General features: G+C 41.0%; 1 protein-coding gene across 26 annotated transcripts in view; it reads right to left on the bottom strand.

Annotated features, from left to right (window-relative positions):
- Nucleotides 1–23273, bottom strand: part of TRDN (triadin) — a 630780-nt gene that overhangs the window by 393802 nt on the left and 213705 nt on the right. For all 26 annotated transcript variants that reach the window (XR_010793132.1, XM_066606567.1, XM_066606610.1 and 23 more), the window contains one exon: nt 17367–17438. Coding sequence is in view for 25 of the 26 variants with exons in the window: in XM_066606567.1 (XP_066462664.1) it covers nt 17367–17438 (72 nt within the window). In the remaining variant the exon portion in view is untranslated. The remainder of the gene's footprint in view (nt 1–17366; nt 17439–23273) is intronic.

Below are 23273 nucleotides of genomic sequence, written 5' to 3' on the forward strand. Positions count from 1 at the left end.
CTTCTGTATATGCGCTCAATGGGCCGGCGGCAGCAGCGCCGACCCCACTGAGAACATATAGAAGACAAATCATTCTTCTCTGCCACAGCTGTAACAGAGAAGAACGATGTTTGCCCATTGAATTCAATGGAGCGGCAATACAGCCGCTCCATTGAAAGCAATGGGCTGCCGGCGTGCGCGGGGTGAATTGTCGGGAAGGGGTTAAATATATAAGCCCTTCCCTGCAATTCATTCTAAAATGTGTTAAAATAAAAAAAAATTGTATACTCACCTTTCCGCTGCAGCCGGAGTCCAGCCGCGGCCGCTGTCAGTTCTCCTGAACTGCTTCTCGGCACTATTCAGCCGGCGGGGCTTTAAAATCCCCACCTGCTGAATGATCTGCCTCTGATTGGTCACAGCCCTGACCAATCAGAGGCCGGTTTCACTCACACACCCATTCATGAATTCATGAATGGGTGAGTGACTGCTGCCTCTCAGCACTGAGCCAATCAGGGGCAGGTCTGACTCACATCCATTCATGAATTCATGAATGGGTGTGAGTGAGGCATGCCTCTGATTGGCTCAGCGCTGAGCCAATCAGGGGGCAGGTCTGACTCACACCGCCTTCACACCCACTGCAGGACGGCCGCGCGGAGCTCCGGCTGCCGGGAGAAGGTAAGTATACAATTTTTTTAAATTTTAACACATTTTAGGATGAATTGCAGGGAAGGGCTTATATATTTAAGCCCTTACCGACAATTCATCCCGGGCTCGCCTGCAGCGCATTGCTTTAAATGGAGGCGGCTCTATTGCGGTCTCCATTGAATGCAATGCGCTGGACAGCTCCGGCCCATTTCTAATGAAACGTGGCTAGGAGCAGATTTTCGGGCGATTTGCGGGCGACTTGCGCGCACCGGTCACGCGATTTGCGGATGCGCATCCGTCATGCGATCTGCAAATCGCGCGAAAAAACGCCCGTCTGACTAAGGCCTGAGATGGTGTTTATCCAAGAAATGAACTTTAGACATGCATCCCCTTTCTAACTCTGTTAACTGGGCAAAATCTCTTTGAGGGCATTATAGAGGCATGTAGTGGTCATCAAGCTCTACACAAGCAGAAAGAGGTCCACTGCACATAAGTAGCCCTTTTATAGGCAAAGGGTGAAACCACCATTAAGGCCTCAGATGGCAAGACCATTCATCTAACCACAACTCTAATCATTTATATATTTGCCAGAGACGTAACTGCATGCCGAATTTTTTACAATGAGTGTATTGAAGGGGAGTTGATAGCACTAGGGACAAGATTTAAAAGCAGAAAGAAAGAGAAATAAATTCTCTTTTTGCTCAGATCTCTAGTCTGAAGAATTTACACAAAAAAAATCTATGAATGACGACGTTTTGGCTGAACTTAAAAAACTTAGAAACAGACTGAAGGACCTTTTAAATGCAATAGCGGAAAAAGCTTTTTTCTTTCAAAATATAAAATTTATGCACACAGAGACAGAGGCTCTAAAATCATGTCAAAGCTTGTTAAAAAGCAGAAAGATAAGGCTTTTATATAAAATAAAGTCCTCCAGTGTTAAATTCCAAGCTTATTATGATACTCTATATAACCCTGCCAAAAGTGATCCAAGAGGTTCGAACCATGCAACATGCTCTCCTGTTGAGTCCTTTGTATATTTCCTTAATACTACCTTAATTAACAGAAGACAACAAACTCCAATTGTTCCAACCGTTTACAGTCACCAACGTGACCAAAGTCCTGTCATCTAACCCCAGTGGGAAATGCTGAAGTTCAGATTGACTCCTCATTTGCTTCTATAAAAAATTCTCTAATGTTCTGCTCCCGTCATTTGTTACACTCTGTGACTTCCTATTAACAGGCGTGCAATTTCCCAAGCGAGCTTTAGAAGCCTTCACTACTATATTGCCTAAAGAGGGTACAAGTTCTGAACTGTGCGGTAATTACTGCCCATTTCTTTATTGAATTTGAACCTTATTTGGTGTGCAATATTGATTGCTCAAAGAATTACTAATTTTTTCTCCAAGCTATTAGACTCAGAACAGGTTGGGTTTGTCCCAAACAGAGAGGGGAAATTCAAGACCTCCCATATTATTCATGCTATACATTATGCCAGATCCAATGACGTCCAACTTTTCCCTCTTGGCACAGATGCTGAGAAAGCTTTTGATAGGGTAAATGGAGAATACATTGCGGGAGTTCTGTTAAAATTTGGATTCCCGCCACAATTCATTTTAGCAGTCTTTACTTTTTATTCCCAATCATCTGCCAAAATTCAGATAAATGGCACCCTTTCAAAGCTATATTTGATTAAAAAACAGGAACCAGACAGGACTGCTCATTGTCCCCAACTTTACTAGTGTTAGTAATGGAGACCAACCTGCAAAAGGTTAGGCAATGCTCATCTATACAGGGTCTAAGAGTAAGAGATGTCATTCATGCCATGACAATCTTTGCTGACAACTTTTTAATTCTTAAGACAAATCCAGAAAGGGCATTCCCTTTAGTCTTTGTGATTTTCACATGTTTAAAATAAACTATACTTAACCTGAAGCCCTAAATGTATCGTTCCCAAACAAAGTGTTAACACTACAGGATGTACAGTTACGTCTTGCAGCTTCGGAGTATGTATGAAGGGGAATTGGGGGGCGATCTCACTCCAAACCATGCAGGTGCCATCAGTTTCTCTGCTTATCGGAGCTGTTAACCCCGAAGAGAATGTAGGTTGCCCTGCAGTTGTCATGCCGTTGCAGAGTGCCTATCAAATCATGCGTGTGGGTTTGCTTAATAGAATGCCTGTCAGATCATCGTATAATGCGATACTATGGCATTACATCATACTGCAGGAGCGATCAAAGCATTTCAAGTGCTTCTCCCCTCTGGATACAAAAAAAAATGTAAAAATAAGTTTAAAAAAAGTTTTACTAATGATTAAAAAAATTTAAAAGTAATAAAATTTAAAAAAAAACTCCCCTTTGCCATATTATTATAACAAAAGAATCTTCATAATAAAACAGAAAATACATATTTGGTATCGCTATGCCTGTAAAAGTCTGATCTATCAAAGTAATGCATTATTTAACTCGTACTTTGAACGTTGTCAGAAAATAAAGAACGCCAGAATTGTGCTTTTTTTTACTTACTTAGTCTCCAAGAAAAAATGTAATAAAAAGCGATCAAAAAGTTGTATGTATTCAAAAATGGTACGAACAGAAAATACAGGACGTCCCGCACAAAATCAGCTTTCGCACAACTATGTCGACGGAAAAATAAAAAAGTTATTGCAGTCAGAAGATGGCAACATAAAATAAAAACAACAAAAAAAACCTATATAAGTAAGTTTGGTATCATAGTAATAGTATTGACCCATATCATAAAGTTATCATGGCATTTTAGTTGCAGTGTGTACATCATAGAAACAAGACACACTGAAAGATGGCAGAATTTTGTTTTTTCCCATTTCACTCCATTTAGAATTTTTTTGAGTTTCTCAGTACATTATATGGTACATTAAATAGTACATTTAAACGATATAACTCGTCCCGCAAAAAACAAGCCCTCAGACAGCAATGAATAAATAAAAGAGTTAGGATTGTTTAAAAGAGGGGAGGAAATGCAGAAAATGATTTTCTTAAGAGATTAACTCTATAAAACAGCACTGCCCATTCGCATGACCCGCCTCAGAAATAAAATATTTAGGAATTATTCTGCCATTTGACTCATCCTTACTTTATAGACTTAACTGTGCTTTGCTCATTGGGAAAATTTAAGACTCCTTTCCTGGATGGGCGTAAAAATCTACTATCCACCTATATTTTGCATACTACATTGTATACCCTACAGACTGTCCAAATAGTTGTCTCTAAAGAATTTTCTAACAAACTACATCAACTCTTCTCCAGTTTTGTTTGGAGCAATCGTAAACCACGTTTAGCATATTGTTACTTGATTCGGAAAATTCACATGGCGGCTTTGACTTAAAAAATGTTCAATACTACCACAAAGCAATTCACATAGCTAAATGGATTTCCTTAGTTGACTCATCAATAAACTTTTCTTCCATAACTCTTAAGAAGGCTCTTCTAGACCCTAGTTATTACTACCCCCTTTGGGCAAATCCCCCCTTAAAATCAACTGGGCCCATTACAAAAGGCACAATTATGGTTATACAGACTTCGGCTTCAACTCTTCCAGGGCACTTAGGCTCCCTGCCTCCTTAATCCCTTCCATATTCATACTAATAAACATTTAGAAGCATCCAGCGTTTGAGGTAAACTAAGTTCCCTAACAATACATGACATTCTCAAAGGAAAAATAAATACCACCCCAGATCAAGTCAAAGCTCTTCTTCCAAACTTTTTGCTCATTGCTTTTTAGAGACATTGGACATTTTTAGGTCGCTTAATAGATTCCAGGATTAATTTCATGATAAATTAAGAGATCTTGCATGGTTTAAAACATTCTATCTCTTGCGAAGCAACCTAACAAACCTATGACACAGCTTTTTTTTCACTCATTATTAACTTTTTTATATTGTTTTGTTATGACAAATTTACAATGTGTTGAATTGAGTAGGATTTGTACATTAATTATACATGTAGGATATTTTTGAAATATACTGTTTTGAAATCTATAAGAGACCTGCGAGTCTCACACCGCTGATATTTCACACTATTTTCTATTGGCTTTGTATATTCCATTATTTTCTATAAGAATAACACAGTGTAGCAGCAGGCTCCTCTTAACATCTCAGAGAGATAGAGCCTGTAAGGGGGCTGTGGAGAAGTTTGAATGTGATTTTAAAGATGACGTAACATGCCAAGTTAGTTAACAGAATAATTTAGATACTGTTGTACTATTTCAGCTAGTAAAGTGAAATAAATACAAATGTTTAATCGAGAAAGTAACATATCTGATAATGCATGACTAATAAGATGCTTTTAAAGCCAATGTTATGTTTGCTGAGAAAAATGCTATAGAGATATTTTAGTCTGCAAGAGCTATAACAGTGAAAGTGAGTGTTAGACAGGAAAACTGTCATATTCCTCAGCTCAGTGGACTGATTAGGTAGGTATCTATGTCTTTGCTTAGATTGGTGTTAGTTTAAGTCTCAAATTTCTGTTTGTGAACATTTATTTAGATCAAGAGGAGTGTCCCCCCTCCCCTCTGCATTTGTGTGTTATAATTGTGTGCCATCCAAACCAGTTTCGTTTTAGCCTGATGAAGGGTGGATAACAGAACCATCCGAAAGCTTGCTGTAACATTGTGTATTTTTGATAGCCATTAAAAGGTATCATATCTACAATATTACCTGTTTTCTCTTACTGAGAACAATCCCACTTTGCTAGATAGGAGAAATGCCAAAGTGATAATGAGTATTATGTAGGTTTATTTAGAAGTACTACTACAGTGATAGCCAAGTATTGCATAGAGGCAAAGTGCAAATGGGTATAGCAAGTATAACTAGTGCCTTATGGAAATTAGTAGAAGGGCTAATGTCCAGTGTGTAATGGCCAAGGTTTGTTATAGAAATGCTATGATGTTAATAGTATGTGCACAATAGTTTGCATAATACACATGTTAATGTTTATTATACAACTGTAAAGTAGTATCGGACATTATAATTACTTATATTACAAATTAGAGAGTTGCGGTCATTGAGTTAAAGAGGTGTGATTCAGTTAACTGACATTGTAGCTGATGCTCAGTTGGAACATATGATGACAACTGAAGTCTACTGGGAGGTGTGATAGCCACTGTGTGGCCTGAGTGTTGAGTGATTAGCTCACAAACCCAGAAACATCAGCCATGCTTATAGTGCCTAACACCATCTGCTGTGATGGGGCAGGGAGTGCCTCTGATGAATCAGAAAATAGCCCCGCGGAGAGGTTGAGTGTGTAGGTATGAGAAGTAAGGTGTTGCGCACAAGAGAGAGTGCTTTCACAAGTTGATGAAGAACGCAAGTTTGTGCATGAGTTCCCAGCAGAGAATTGGGTATGACCTGGTCATGTAAGAGGTCCTGTGATACCTGCTGAGTATGAAGAGTAAGGATGCAGCTTGAGATAGTGGCTGGAGAAATTCCTAGAGCCTCCTAACCAGAGGAAAGTGTGAGGCTGTGACAGAAAACCAGTTGGAGACAAACTGTGAATCTGTAGAAGTGAGCTGGGCCAGATAAGTAATTAAAGAGAATGAGTAACGTGAAACTGTAAAGAAATTGAATATATAAGTGTCTGGAAATACTAAATGACAGAGTAGAAGCGACAGTGCTGCATCCCACACAGGCAGTTAAGCTGGAAGTGTTTAGCAAGTGATAGAGTTAGAATTGCTTTAACAAAAGACTGTGTTTACTGCATCGGTGAAGGACTGAAGGTGATTCTGAAAGGACTAGTAAGCCGAATAGAGTGTTACAAGGATTTCCAAGACTGTATTGCCAGATGTTCTAGACTGAGAGACCTGAGTATTCAGAACTGTTTTGCAACATTCTGCAGCCCGTAATCAGCAGCCAAATAAAAATTGTTAGAATTTGCTGCAACATGTGCTTTGTCATTAACTCTCCTGCACAGTCGGACAACACACCCACAAGCCCGCAGGGAGGAAAACTAGCGATCATTGTCAAATAAAAGTCATACAATAACTGGAAATAGCGATGTTCCTCATATACACATATATGACAGCTTATCTGAAAAGTCAATTAAATGGTACTGCTGAAAAATACAACTCGGCCCACAAAAAACAAACCCTAATGTAGCTATGTCATCGGAGAAGTACAAAAAAGTTATGATTTTTTTGAGAGTGGGAATTGATAAGCAAAGATTTAAAAAACAAAAAGGGGCCGCAGCGAGAAGGGGTTAAGTTCACTGAACACCCAAAAGATGATTTCGAACACACAAGCTTTTATGGCTTCATAGGAGCTAGCAACAATATTCCATTATTTATTTGAAGGACTTCCCAGAGAATAGACTGCCAGTATTAGAAAAGGGAAGACTCATTGAAATGCTATGGACTCCTTTGGAGGCACATTTTTAGTGGTTTTTTCATTGGGAACATAATACAAAAATAAAAAAAATATGCACAGTAAATGTTCAGAAACTTCTCTGAGTATGTCAAGGATTATACAAACTGCACAAATGCTTAGTGTAGATATAAGCTATGTAATAAACAAAAATATCTTTAAGGGCTCAGTCAGACGAGTGTTTTTTTCACGCATATATAGGTGCGTGAAAAAAAACCCGCAGACCACTTGTATAAGAAACGCATGACTGAAGCTTTAGATGCTTTTTTTATTCACACTTGTGCGGTCACACGGTTGTAAAATTTGCACATATAGTGCAGCCCTATTAAAAGCAATGAGAGCAGATCGCTATCATCTGCAGTGGCTGTGACAGCTGCAGTAAGGACTAATAACCAAAATGGTTGGAGATTATCACATGGAGCTTACTAGTTTATTACATCTCCAAGATAAATTAGATGAAACACCACCTATGCAAGAGTGTCCTTGAAACTTCTAAGTGATTCACATATTTGGAGTTCTATCTCCTATTTTAATTGAAACGGTAACTTAGAAGGTATATTTTGTGATAAAAGTGCCATGTAAGCCTTTGCTTTTATTACACTTATTGGGATTTAAGAAGTGCCGCTCATACTATGGGTTCTTTAAAGTCAGGTCATGATTAATGTTATTTGTAAGACTAGATTGACGCGATGGGAAAAAACAACAAAAGCACAAACCTAAAACTGCAGAGGTATAAGAACCGCCTCCGTTCTCAAATTTAAAGATTAGTACATGGGTAGAGAATATATATTGACCACATATCTGTGGACCTCAACAGGGTCCCAATGCAGAAAAACAGATAAACAGTCAGTATTAACCCCTTGAGTGGCACGCCCGGAAATTTTCCGGGACGAGCTCCACTGCTCATAGCGACATAGCCCGGAAGATTTCCAGGCTATGTATCACTATGGGAGCTGCAGAGCACAATGCCACAAGCTGTGACAGTGTGCTCTGCCTGCACAGTCCCACAGAGAACAAAGCAAGGGCTTTGAAAAACCAGCAGAAGATATTGCCGATATGCCGGCAATCTCCTGCACTGGTTTGTTTACAGGTTGCCATAGAGACCATCGGCTTGTCAGAAGCAAGCCGATGGTCTCTGTGGCAGGGAGAGCTAGTTGTTAGCTGTCAGAGGACAGCTAGGTACCAGCTCTTACAGCAGAGATCAGAGAAAACCTCCGATCTCTGCTGGGTTAACCCTTTACATGCTGCAGTCTATGTGACTGCAGCATGTAAAGGGCTGTCACTGCAGCATGTAAAGGGCTGTCACCATCGGACCCACGGAATGTGATCAGGGGTCCTGATGGGTCCCTGTGGAAGTCCCCTAAAGGGACAAAAAAAAAAAAAAAGTAAAAAAATTATAAAAACACTTGTCTCCCTTTACTCTGTAAAAAATCAAAAATACAATCACACATGTGGTATCCGTGTGCGTCGTAATGACCCAGAGAAGGAAGTTAATGCATTATTTAACCCCTTAATGACATGGCCCCTTTTTTTCTTTTTTCCCCATTTCTTTTTCTCCTCCCCCCTGTTTAAAAAATCACAACTTGTTCCGCAAAAAACAAGCCCTTATATGGCCATGTCAATGGAAAAATGAAAAAGTTATGGCTCTTGAGACGCAACTGCAAAATTAGTTGAAATTCAATGATTAGACCATTTTAACAAACCTGCCCTGGTGGGCACGACAGGGTGGTAGGAAACCCGCCACTCAAGGGGTTAATGTGCCGTATCGTCCTAAAGTGTAGAAGCCTTTGAATCATGTCTGCTATGCACAAGGAGGCAAAATGAGAGTAAAACAGAATCCTAATTTACACATTTAAGCTCAAAAGTAAGTGTAACTCACATAGATATAACAGTTAACCTATATGCAAATGTTCAAAAACTACAATAGTTAGGAACTGTATGCTATTCTTCTACTCTCAAAGGGGAAAGTCTTCTGTTGGAAGAAGGAGCAGATTCAAGATCAGTACGCAAAAGGTTCTATTCTTAGAATCGCCTCAAAGCTTTTTCTGGGGTTGCGACAATTGTCTTGGATCGGTTTTCATAATTATGAGTTTCACTGGAGAGCCCCACTTGTACTGTATGCCATGCTCTCTTAGAAGTTTTTTTTTTTTTTTAACTCGTTTTATTGAAAACTCTGTATTTTGTACAATAAATGAATAAAGAACTTTGATTACATCATAGGCTCATTACAATCATGTTAACAATACTTTAGTATGTTACATTAACACATACAGTTGTTGAATATTTTATGACAATATAGTTTCTCGTAGTGCCAGTAGAGGGTATGGTTCTTTGTTAGTTTTACTGGGCGTTTCTAGGTGTAAATGCCCTTAGCAGGTTTTGGAACTGATCCTGTGTGAACACTGTACTCGTCGACCCGCACCATCTTTCCCACACCTTGTTAAATTTTTCAGGGCATTTTCTATTTTTGTAGACAATTTTTTCATATGGCAGAATGGCATTAATAATATTCTGCCATTTTGAAAGTGTCGGGGGGCGTCTGTCCATCCAACGTAGGGCTATTGCTTTGTGGGCATAAAATAATACTTTGGTAAGAAATATCCTGTCATGGTACTGCCATTGTTCTTCGTCTAGAATACCTAACAGGCACACTGAGGGGTCGTGCGGTAATGGTATCCCTAGTATTTGTGTTAAGAACTCTATGACCTCTCCCCAGTATGCTTGAATGTCTGCACAATTCCATATTAGGTGATTAAAGTTTGCATTAGGTGCTCCGCACCGGTGACAATGGTTGGTGGTTGTCCTATTCATTTTATGGAGTCTGGTTGGTGTTAAGTAGCACTGGTGTAGGATGTATAGTTGTGTTAGTTTGTTGTTTGCAGCCGGTGATACCGGGGTGTATGTGGACATCGCGGTTTCCCAGTCCTCATTACTGAGGGTGGGGATGAGTTCTCTCCATCTCTGCACTACTGTCATTGGCGTATCAGGGATTTTAGCTTGCAGTAGATGGGTGTACAGCACCGATATCAGGCCTTTAGGTCCTTGAGTTTGCAGTATGCCTATTAGTGGATATTGGGAGAATGTTTGTCTAGGCCCTAGGAATTGTGCAGTCAACGCGTGTCGGAGTTGTAAATATCTAAAGAAGCCCGCTCTTGGGATTTGGTATAGTCGCTGTAGTTGTTCAAAGGAGACCAGTGTTTGGTCGACGTATATGTGCTCTAGTGTGGTGATTCCTAAGTTTATCCAGAATTGCTTGTCCGGTAGGTTCATCAAATGTGGTAATGCTCTGTTGTCCCACAGGGGAGTCTCCAGAGGGGTGTCATCCTGTCCAGTTAGTGATTTGCATGTCTGCCACACATTTACTGCGGGTCTATGGATGGGTAGCATTTGTTTAGTCATCAGTCCTGGGTTTTCCAGGAGGATCCAAAGTGATGTCTCCATGAGGAAGAACATCAGGTGGTGCTCGGAGTTAGGGAGAGGCGCGCCCGATAACCATTGGCGGAGATACCTAACCTGTCCCGCCAAGTAATAGAGTTTAAAATCTGGTAGCGCCATTCCCGCCATCTCCTTAGGGCGCTGTAGGGTGTCTAAGCGGAGCTTGGCTCTAGAGTCTCCCCATATGAATGATGTTATTAAGGAGTTCGTTTTTTTGAAGAATTTCTGTGGTATAGTTATTTCTGCGTGTTCTAGGCAGTATAAATATTTGGGGAGTATTATCATTTTTATGAGGTTTATCCTGCCCGCCACAGATAATGGCAGGGAGCTCCAGCCTTTTAATTTTTGCTGTAGGGTTGTCAGTAGGGGAGTAATGTTTAACTCGAGGCTCTGGGTATGGTCCCTGGTGATGTGTATTCCAAGATATCTGAATCCAGGGGTGATTTGCAGCTTACAGAATACGTCCCCCATCTGCCATCCCTCTGGTCTTAGGGGCATAAAAGCAGATTTCTGCCAGTTGATACATAGGCCTGAGAAATTTCCAAATTTATTTATTACAGAAATGGCTAGCGGTAGGGTATTTCTAGGGTCTGACATATATAATATTATGTCGTCTGCGTACAGGCCTATTCTGTCCTCTCTGGGCCCTATCAGGACGCCTTTATATGAGGTGTGCTGTCGGATTCTCCGGGCTAGGGGTTCAATTGCAATTGCAAATAGAAGGGGGGGAAAGTGGGCATCCCTGTCGGGTCCCCCTGTGAAGTGGAAAGGAGGCGGAGGCCAGACCATTTACCGTTACCCTAGCGGTTGGTGCTTTATATAGAATAGAGATCCATTTTATAAATGTGTTTCCGAACCCAAATTTCCGTAGAACTTCTATCAGATATAGCCACTCGACTGAGTCGAATGCCTTAGCTGCATCTAATGAGGCCAGGGCCCAGTCTGACCTCCACCTCCACCCCACCTGTGTGATTACCTGTGTTCTTCTGATGTTGTCCGATGTTGATTTTCCAGGAATAAAGCCTGATTGGTCGGGGTGTATGATTTCCTCTATGATTTGGTTTAGACGGGAAGCCAGTATTTTAGTAAGGATTTTGTAGTCAGTATTTAATAAGGAAATAGGCCTGTACGAGCCGCATTCCTCTGGGTTTTTGTCCGGTTTTAGGATAAGAACTATGTTGGCCTCTAGCATCGATTCTGGGAGATGACATTTATCAAATATGTGTTTATATAGGGAGAACAAATGTGGTATTATTTCTTTTTTGTAGTGTTGGTAGATTTCCACCGGCAGCCCGTCCGGGCCCGGAGTTTTATTTTTTACCATTTCATTTATTGCTTCTTCAATCTCTTCCTTTGTAATGGAAGAATCTAATTTATAATCATCTTGCATTTCTGGGAATATTATGTCGGTTAGGTAGGTCTCCAGTTCTGCAAGTGAGTAGTTGGCTTGCGATTGATATAAGTCGTCGTAGAATTGTTGGAATCTATCTAGGATTTCTTTCGGGTCCGTAAGCATTATTCCCTCAATTGATTTAATTCTCAGTATGGATGGGGGGGGGGGCGGTCTCCTGTCGCGCCATATAAGCAAGTAATTTACTGGACTGGCTTCCCAGTTCAAAAAAGGATTGCTGGGTAAAGAAAAGGTTCCTCTGGGCTTTCTCTCTTAAATATAGTAAGTAGTCTCTGCCTATCTGGAGCCATTTGTCTCTTTTTGTGTCTGTAGGGTCGGCTACAAATTCTCTTTCTAATTGTTGGCATTGTTCTGCTAAAAGTTCACCTTCTCGTGCCGTGGCTCTTTTAACAAAGGAGATTGAGGATCTAAAACAACCTCTGAGATAGGGTTTAAATGCCTCCCATACTAGCATTGCATCTGTGTGTGTCTCATGTGCCTCGTAGTATATTTGGATCTGATCTGGTATGCGGTCAATGGGGCCAAATAGCGAGAGCCAGAATGGGTGTACCCTTGGTCTCTTAATTGTGGTTGGGCCTTGGTTTTTGAGGGCCATATGTATTAGCGAGTGATCCGAGACCCCTCGAGGGGGGAACTCTATGGAGTCGATTTTAGGGAATAGTGAAGGGGACCCAAATATGTAGTCTATTCGACTAAGTGCGTGATTGTCGGCTGCATGGCAGGTGTATTCCTTTTGTTGCGGGTGAAATATTCGCCATAGATCCAGCCATCCCGTCACCGAGATAATAGAGGCCAGGCGGGTCTTACTCGTGTCTCCCTCCCTCCGAGCACCACCTCCAAATCTATCCATGACGGGATCCATCACCATGTTCGTGTCTCCAATGCAGACGAATGTTGCGTCTGGTGAGAATGATGCGAATTGGATGCCGTCTGCCAGGATGGCTGTTGTCGCCGGCGGCGGATTGTAGCAGCACAGAAGGACGTATGGGTCATTATTAATTTTAGAGCTCACGAAAATGTATCTGCCTTCTGGGTCTCTTTTAAGCTGTTCCACTTCCCATCTGAGTGTTCTTCCTATTAGCAGGGACACCCCTCTGGAATAAGATTTGTGACATGTATGAGCGGACCATTGAACCCATGGTTTCAGCAAAACTTTTGTGGTTTCAGGCGTGAGGTGGGTCTCCTGCAGGCATAGTACATGTGGTCGCCAGGAGCGTATTAAAGAGTTTATTGCTGTTCGCTTTCTGGCTGATCCCATGCCCCTGACGTTCCAGGATGCAAAGATTATCTCTGCCATAGGCTAAGAGAGGCTAATCGGGTCCAGATATATTTTCTTATGTTATTTTGCCTGTCAGAAGTCCCTCCCTGACACTCGATTACATTTTTACAATATGTCATGCAACAGTACTTCAATACATTTTTAAAGTCATCATGGAGCACTTGATGTGTACAACTCGTAAACATTACGGTAGTCTACTACCAACTTAAATCTTAAACAACTTATAGTTAGACAGATTTTTAAGTATCCTCTCTGTCGAGATCGCATTCGTGGCAAACATATATTAGGGGGAACCTACATAACATAGCTTAACTCTGGGCTATACTTGAGGTATTGTTGTATTATTGGATCAATTGTATAGACCAGCATTAGCCTGGCAAGTATTTGTTGGGTGGGCCCCCTTGGGGGGGTGGGGGATTTGGTAGGGGAGGGGGGAGGGGGAAGGTCTATTGGTACGATAAGAGAGGAGGGCTTGTCGCCTTCTCCCAGAGAAAGTAAACTGCGTGTCTGCCACAGTTAGTAAAAGTCTCAGTTCTGTGCCTTAGGCTCAGGTATGCTTGTGGCATGTTTAGAGCATAGTCTCTAGTGTGCTGTTGGTAGCTTTAAGGGGGATGTTCACGCTTACACAAGAATCTCGGTACCTAGAGGGAGAGAGAGAAGTGGTTATGTATACATTACGGCCCTTCTGGTCGTCGTCTGGTGGCCAGCCAATTTCCGCTTCAGTTGGTGAAGAGAAGAAACGGGTGTGATCTCCGTCTATCACTCGTAGTCGGGCCGGATACACCATGGAGTACGGGAGCTGCAGGTCTCTTAGTTGCTTCTTGATTCCGAAGAATGTTGCTCGCTGTTTTTGGAGGTCTGCTGAGAAATCCGGGAAGATGGATACGGTAGCGTTGTCATATCGCAAGGGTCCTCCCTTTCTGGCAGCTTGTAGGATTATATCCCTATCGCGGGAGTTGAGCAATTTGGCTAGCAGGGGTCTGGGTGGGGCTCCTGGTATTGGCGGCTTCATGGGCACTCGGTGGGCTTGTTCAATTACAAAGACTTGTGATAGTCCAGCATTAGGAAAGAGTTCACGGAGCCAGCGTTCTATAAATTCTTCAGGCCTTTGCCCTTCAGCTCGCTCTGGTAGTCCCACTATGCGCAAATTATTCCTTTGTGAACGGTTTTCAAGATCATCCGCTTTTTGTCTCCAATACTCAGCTTTCTGTGTGAGCTCTCGTATTGCATCTGTCATTGGAGTGACAGTATCATCTAGAGTGGAGATTCTGTTTTCTGTGTTTACAACATGTTCTCTTAGGTTTTGAAGATCTTGCCTCAGTAGGCTTACATCCATTTTTACTTCATCGATTTTGCTGGTAAGGGTAGTCGTGGATGTTTGTATTGCGGATAGAAACTGTTCAGATAGTTGTTGTAGAGTTTGGACAGTGCCCTCGGTTGGATCTGGGCTGCTGTTTTTTGTCGCTGACGATCTCGCCACAGCGGGCATAGTGGGTTCAGGGCTGTACTCTTTCCGGGTTTCTCCTCTTGCGAACACTTTAAGTTTATCTATGGATGAGCTTTGCCTAGTGGGGCCCATATTGCGGTTGTTTGGTTTTTCACTGTGGGAGTTGAGTTCCCTGCGGGGAGTCCGCAAGTGCCTCAGTTCTGTTATATATTTTCTGTGTGCTTTGTAATGCTTTTCTCTATGATTCTGTGCCTCAGATGCCTCACTACTTTTGCTTCAGTGTGTGACCTTCACATCAGCCAGCACTCGGCTCTGGGGTTTCCCCTTCTTTTTTTCCACCAAGGCTGTTTTGCAGCCTCCTCGGGGGGGGGGGGTCCCTTGGTGGCTATGGCGGGGGGGGGGATCCTATGTTTTGGATCTCCGGGCTTTGTGGCGCTCTCTTAGAAGTTTAGTGCTTGAAGAAGAAGCTCTTCTACATGAGACGGTTGCTACCGACAGGTCAGCGTATAAGGAAATATTTTGAAAACAATTTGGTAAATCAGAAGGATTCCTGAAAGCATCCATTAATTTTTCCTTAACATGGAAAAAATGCACTCTAGCTATAACATCCCTTGGGGTTCAAGGTGGGAGAGATTTAGTGTTAGGCAGATGATTCACACGATCGATAATAAGATCAGCTTGTGATAAATCAGGACTAAGGTGCGTAAACATCCTAGGAACTCTTTCAGATTTTCTGATTTCACAGACTTGGACATTCCCCGAAAGTGCACATTATTTCTGTGTGACCTATCTTCCATTTCTGCTATTTTAGGCTAAAGCATCTCTACCTCCTCCTCTAAATTGTCAGACACATGCATAAGCTCGTTATGGGCAGTTATTAGTTCTCCCTTTTTATTTTCTATATAAGATGTGCGTTCTCCCAGGTTATGAGCTCTGACTGCATATCATGATATACGTTTTGCAGATCTTTCTGAATAGTGGATTTGAAATCTTTTAAGTGTGCTCACATGCTTATTTCTGATATTGGACCAGTAGTGGTACATGAAGAGTTAATTGACAAGTAACAACAGTCTGCTGAGCTTGTGTATTGTAGCCCTCTTGATTTTTGTCAGAATCTTTTTGGCATATTTCAAGTTCATTACATTCAAATTAATTCAATCAACACAAGAGAGAACTTAATGGATCTAATGAATGCCTCACAGTTATTAAATTCACTCTTCATTAGACTGATTAGGAAAAAGGACTTATAGCTAAAAAAAGTTATGTAAAGGAATATGTGATTATTATTTCACTTCCAAAATAAAACTGAATGCAAATATAATCCATGATAACTGATGCCTCAAGTCGAATACAAAGTACATCTCCACTTAGAGGCCATGATCAGTTGGTTGCTTCTTGCAATTGCTGATTTTATAAGTAGTTAAATCCTTTTAGATTATTGGTATCCAGCTATATATGTTTCAAAAACTGTCGGGGGTATGGTGCCAATAGCAACACATCATAGGAGCTCAGCTTTACAAATGTCTCCACTAGAGATCAGCGAGTATACTCGCTAAGGCACATTACTTGAGCGAGTAGTGCCTTAGCCGAGTATCTCCCCACACGTCTGTAAAGATTCAGGGGCCGGCGCAGGTGACTGGTGAGTTGCGGCGGGGAGCGGGGGGGAGAGAGGGAGAGAGAGATCTCCCCTCCGTTCCTCCCCGCTCTCTTCTGCTGCTCCCCGCCCCCCGCCGGCCCTCGAATCTTTAGAGACGAGCGGGGAGATACTCGGCTAAGGCACTACTCGCTCGAGTAATGTGCCTTAGTGAGTATACTCGCTCATCTCTAGTCTCCACCATTAGCTTTGCTTGAATTTCATTAAGGACTCTAACTTGCCGGGAGAAAAAATCAATACATTCTTGCACCATCCAGTAAAAAATAAAAATATACACTTTTTTTTTTACATGGGATCCTATGGACAATGGATGGCATACATTTAAGGCAGCCATCACAGGAATTCATTTGTTTTATCTAGTAAAATACGTATACATCAAACACCAGTGCCCCAAATCCCTTTTGGTATTGCCCGCCGTGTCTGGAATACAGATCTTTCTGCAGTACTTTGAAAGTTTTGGCAAGTACCTTCTGTCAGAATCACATGATTTAGCACCACCGCTGAAAGCTTTGATACAGAGGAGCCTACTTTAGAACTTCCAAAAGTAAGCAGGCCTACCATCACCTGCCCAGGGCTTATTTACTAATACGGTCTAAAAATTGGAGAGCGCAAACTTAGCCTAGACAGTCACTGAATGATAAATCTGATAAATTTAGACCACCTAATAGTTGGCTTAGTTTACACAAAAAATTGCACCAAAATTTTGACGCAATTCACAGCGATTTGGTGCTATTTTTATGCAATTTAGGCCACACTTTTGTACAAGTTAGAAAATCTGTCCAAAAGTGTCTAAAAAGACATGATAAATGTGGTACAAGCACGTAAGAGAGCTTTGAATAGAAAATAAGCACCATTGTGTTATTTTCTATCATTCCTATTTAACTGTGCAATGAAGCATCAATCTTATTTGATAGTTTTTGCTTCTTCTCTTCTTTTTGCCTTTTCTTCAATTGTTAAAACATCAAAATATTAACAACATTGTAAGGGAAAGCAACAGATATGTTAACTGCGTGTATTGTGAACGTTTTCCTGTGAAATGGAGGGTTATTTTAAGAAATAAATATAGTCTTTTGAAGTAAAATTAAATGCTCAAATATTACCATAGAATACAACAGAGTACAATACCTTTTTTAGAGGGTAGTGGTGTTACTGCTGCTTGTGCTGGGTAAACTGCAGGAGTCATTGGCTGCTTACCAGCTGTGAAGGATACAGAAATATAATCAATTACAACAACACAATATGTTTTCGACTGGATAGCTTAAATATTAATCGCTAGAATTTCCCTTTAAAGCTATTCTCCACCCACATGTATTTCAAAATACATACAGAACGTTAAATTGTGTGAATGCTGTATTGAAGCAATTGTAAAGCACTGAATAATAATAATAAAGTTGACAAACTGCATCAAACTTCTGGCTGGCTTGGGGTAATCTCTTTGGAGGAATAGAGGGGTTCTTCATTGCCATACAAGTCATAAACGCAAAAAAACTTCAGAAAACGCATCCTAAAAGACACCCCACTTACTAAAGACATGTATAGAAAAAGCCACATGGTGGCAGAAACAATAGAACACATCCCTTTGGGTGCAGCTCTTGGCACACATAGAATATTTACACGGACATAGCCAAATATAATCCACCAAGAGGTCATAGACAAGCACCAACTATCAGACACTCATATCCCATATTACACATACCCTTCACAGGCAGACCTAGAAAACAACACGCAACATTATGCTACGATACCCATAATCACAGGCAAAACAATCCGCCACAACAGACCAGACATCACACTCATTGACAAACCTAACAAAACCACATCCATCATGGACATATCCATTCTAAATACAACATTCACAATACATACACTGGGAAAATCACTAAATACACTGAACTCACGCAGGAGGTAAGACGCCTGCGGAGAATGGATGGGGTACTTATTGAAGCTGCCCTCATTTCTACCACTGGGTCTGGCCACATACACCACACAGAAGTCTAGAAACTTTACATCTAAAACAAATACATATTCATGTGGCTGCAGAAAGCAAATGTACTAAATACATGTCACATTGTCAGGAAGTTTTTAGATTTGGACACACAGGTTTAATTTTTGCATTGCTTTGGTCCTCTGTCTTGACCGTTCTCCGTTTTAGCACTTAGCACTGGTATTAACCAAGTTAAACATTTAACACAGCAGAATAATAATAACAATAGCAATAATATTTTTTTCTGAAAGCCAAACCAATCTTTCTGCAAAACACAGTATAAGTTCCAGGATACTTTAAAAATTGCATTACTTGTCATATTATATGAGCTGGAGATGATTTCTCTTAAAGTCAAGTTTACTCTTTATTCTTTGCTATACAGTACTTCTTGGAATAATGCAGTTACAATGACAGCTATGCTGGAGTCTCTCCATGTAAATAATGTATCACTGCTTTAAAGATGCCACAGCCACACTCTAAGCACATACAACCTGCAGGATGAGCAACGTCATGCATTAAGCCAAATGTATTAATTGCTAAGGAAAATATATCTATAAGTGTAAACCTCACTTAGCTAGTACCCTATACATTAAAACAGAAATTGATTTTTGGGATTAACTGAAAAATATAATTTACTGATTGTGTCAATTTATTTTTCTTTTTGAAAAGGGGGAAATGTAAGTGTAGAAGCATCAAGTTTTCAAGTATTTAATTACTTTTAATTACAGTAATTATATTTATCACTAGGATACTATGTATGAAAAATACAGAGGTGTAACTTTAAGCAAGGCAGAGGTGTAACTTGAAGTTCCCGGGCCCCAATGCAAAACCTGTAACAGGGCCCCCAACTATAATGCTTGAGTCATACTACTAGGCTCCCTACATGGAGAAGAAAGGCCTTATGGGCCTGCTAAGGCTCTTGGACCCGGGTGCAACTGCATCCCCTGCAACCCCTATAGTTACGCCAGTGCTACAAGGGTTCTTCTGCCTAGAGTCATAGCACGTATGTGTGTAAATGTACTGTATGTGTGTGTGTGTATACTATATGTCAAACGGCACCTATATGTGTATATATGTATGTGTAAACATATATCCACTATCAACACAGGATGCATAGTCCACTGTTTTGACTGCATCAACCAGGATTCCTCAGCAAAGTCTACAATTAATCTGCAGCGAGATCCACCATATGTTACATGTGGATTTGGTGTGGATTATCAGCTGATTTCATCCACTCATTTGAAGGGATGAAATCTGCAGTGAAAATTTACAGTATAAGGACTCCTGCCAACAAGCGTAGGTATATATACGCTCACGACAGCATGGCATGATTGTGCTGTGAAGGGAGCTCTATCACATGCTTTCCACATGTATCCGTGCTGCTTACTGTACTTTTTTATGCTACCGGGTCCATTGACATTGGCGCAGAACACAGCTACAGCATGATTTAACCGGCTGAGCAGCCGAATTAGTCCCCAGTGTTATCAATTAACACTGCAAAATCTCACAGTTCCATGCACGATTTCATGTGGATGGGGTGCGCAGATGCACACCCCCCATAGATTCCAATTGTGCTTATATAGAGCAGAGCATGTTGTGTATTTATTCATGCAAGTGAAAATATAAGGGAAAAATCAAAGGGTTCTATTGTCAGCGGGCTGCGATTTTTATCTTAATTCATCAATAGTTGATCAATGGAAATCTACCACTTGGGATCCTGGCCAATCAGCTGATCCTATTTCTTGCTGTAAGCACAGCAGGCCATACGAAGTCATCGATGGCCAGAGACAGACGTGTAATAAACAGCTTCACTTCCATTGAAATCAGTGGGGGTGATTCCTTTTATAAAGCTTCCATCTCTGACTGCAGTAAAGAACCAGAAGTGTAATAGGAGGTATCGCTTCCATTGATTTCAATGGGAGTAAAGCCATTTATTACACTTCAGGCCCTGACCACCAATTATGACATCCCGGCACTATACTGGCAACAGGTCAGAGGATCAGCTAATTGGCAGGGATCCCGAGCAGTGGATCCTCATCGATCGACTATTGATGACCTATCATGAGGATAAGTCACCAATAGTAAAAATACCTTTTTTAATGACATACATTAAAGAAAAAAATTCACTTGAAAGCTGGAGTCATACCTGTAGCTTTTAGTGAAACATTTATTACCACTAGTGATGAGCAAGCATACTCGCTAAGGGCAATTGCTTGAGTGAGCAATTGCCCTTAGCGAGTACCTGCCCGCTCGAGCGGGCAGGGAGCTGCGGGGGAGAGTGGGGAGGAACGGAGGGGAAATCTCTCTCTCTCCCTCTCCCCCCCCCCCCCCCCGCTCCCCCTGCTCTCTGTGGCAACTCACCGCTCCCCCGCACCGGCACCCGAATATTTTCTCTCAAGCGGGCAGGTACACGCTAAGGGCAATGCTCGCTCGAGCAATTGCCCTTAGCGAGTATGCTCGCTCATCACTAATTACCACCAAATGCATTTATCTTCTATTCAAAGGAAATCAGATGGGGTGGAGCAGTCAGACTCCCAGTAATGTCTGATTACTGGGAGTCTGACTGCTATGATGCCCCACAATCCAGAGGATAGCACCCCTAGATGCCCCATATGATTGGAGGGGTTATGCACATGTGTGACCACTGCTCTATTCACTTCTAAACATGGTGTCACATACATAGCTTTTAATGATGTACTTAAAGGGGTTTTTTCCACCAACGAAATTTATCCCCTATCCTATGGAAAAGCCAAAAATGTATTTGGTGAGAAAATCCCTTTTAATGCCATTAAGGATGGCAAATCGAGAAGTAGATCCAAAAGGGTGTTGAAATATAAAGTAAAGACTTAGATAATTCCTCCCAGTTGTGTCCACTTTTAGCTTTGGCTCAAAAAAACTTTCTTACTAAACTAAACCAAAAACTGTATGTTTGCTTCCAGCCTAAAATAGTAAAACCAGTACATATCAATCAATAATGACCCGTATTACAAAAGCTAGATGCTATGAAGAATGTGTTCAAAATAAATATAATGAATTTAATACAAAAATATCTTTTTTGTCTAGAAGTAACATCCTCCTTCGGCAGCTGGGAATCCTGGGACGTGTAGTACCATAACAGCAACATAATCGAGCATTGCCTTTCCCTTGTATTATCAAAGAGACATAAAGATTCCTAATGTAGTGTGTTCTCCACAAAATATCTCTCCACAGACTCCGGTATCAATCTTAGAGTTAGAGCAGCCACTATAATGTGCCATTTATGAGCTATATATTCACAGGCCTAAAATCACTCAGGGTTTATTTAACCAACATTACAGCTGTATACCATTTCCAATTCACTTTTTCTAACCTTGGGCTGGGAATTCTCATCTAGAAAATCATATTTCATGTCACATACAGAGGTCTGTTTTCTCATTTATACCCACCCATGCAGATAAATTCATCCTTGGCCAAGCCAGATTATTAGTTGTTCTGCTGTCTACCCAGCAGCAGTAAAATCAGGAGGCCTGCGATAATAAACCTTACTCGCTTCTTTCCTGCGCTATGGTGTGAAAGAACAGAAAAACCTATATATCTTAGGATCTTTGATTCTTATGCTCACAAGGAGAAACCTTTAGCGGAAAACTCCACAGATATAAATTGTATTTTCTATATAAAGTTAATTGTTTCCCTGGAAACTTGTGTAAAATGCATTCCTAAAAAGACTATAGAAGATGATTATATTTCTGTTAGAATTGAAAATAATACTGCCAAATGTCTCATTACTTTGTGAATGCAGGAAAGACAATAAAAACATATTGAATCTCCTAAACATTAATAGTCAATACATCCTTTGCGTCTTCATTTTGCCTTATTTCCTATTAAGCAGCAAATATATGGCATGATAACTATGTGCAGGAGCAGTATGGAAACAACATATCCCCTTCTCTAAATAGAAGAGAATTAGATTGCAACAATTTGTCCTATGGCGGAACTCAAATTCGGAGCGGTACATGTTAAAATTGTTGAGGCAGGGACAATAATATTATTTCTAAGCAACATTTACCATAAATCTAGAAATGATCAGTAATTTCTTATTAAATGACCATCCATAGGTTGTTAATAGAGATGAGCGAACGTACTCGTTTCGAGTACTTACGCAGCCGAGTACCGCCATTTTCGAGTACTTCAGTACTCGGGTGAAAAGATTCGGGGGGCGCCGGGGGGCGGGGAGAGGCGTGGCGGTGCGGGGGGTAGCAGCGGGGAACAGGGGGGAGCCGTCTCTCTCTCCCTCTCCCCCCCACTCCCCACTGCTACCCCCCGTGCCGCCACGGCACCCCCCGAATTTTTTCGCCCGAGTACGGAAGTACTCGGAAATCGCGGTATTCGGGCGAAAAAGGGGCGTGGCCGAGCACGTTCGCTCATCTCTAGTTGTTAATAATACAATGTGAGAGTACCAGGCATTTAATGATTTGTGTCTGGCAGTAGCTTCTTCTCGAGTATAGTGAAATACTGTACTGTCGTTAACCCAGAGGGCATATTTCTGCCGATATCACTAATCATTGAAAGTAGAGAAGGAATGGATGCAAACAATATATGTGTCCTAGATTAGGTTTGTGGGTCAATAGAAAATGAACATAGGATGCCTTTCTGACAATGACATTGACTATACAGTAGGTAAAGAAGATTAATGGCTGCAGGATTTGCAGCCATAATCTTTATGCAAAATGTAGCTTTCCCAAAACAATGGCTGAATTTATACCCAAGTCTTTGACTAAATGAATGACTTTGTTTTTATCCAGAATACATCATTTTTATTATTTTATATGGATTTTAGGATTATGGATTAGAAAAAATCTATAACAAATCTGAATATACATGATTTAAATGTGATTATTCAAATGTACACACAATTTACAATCATTACAAAGATTTGCAACTATTTTGTTTTCTATTACTTAAATTATAGCAACCAGAGATAACATCAGTATGTTGGCATAGATTTAGCGTTGGGTCCTGCAAAGAGAGCCTCGTGTGGTGCAGAGTGTTAAGGCAGCAGAAATGCAGTG

Source organism: Eleutherodactylus coqui, chromosome 1 (assembly GCF_035609145.1).
Source record: "Eleutherodactylus coqui strain aEleCoq1 chromosome 1, aEleCoq1.hap1, whole genome shotgun sequence".
NCBI classification, from domain to species: domain Eukaryota; kingdom Metazoa; phylum Chordata; class Amphibia; order Anura; family Eleutherodactylidae; genus Eleutherodactylus; species Eleutherodactylus coqui.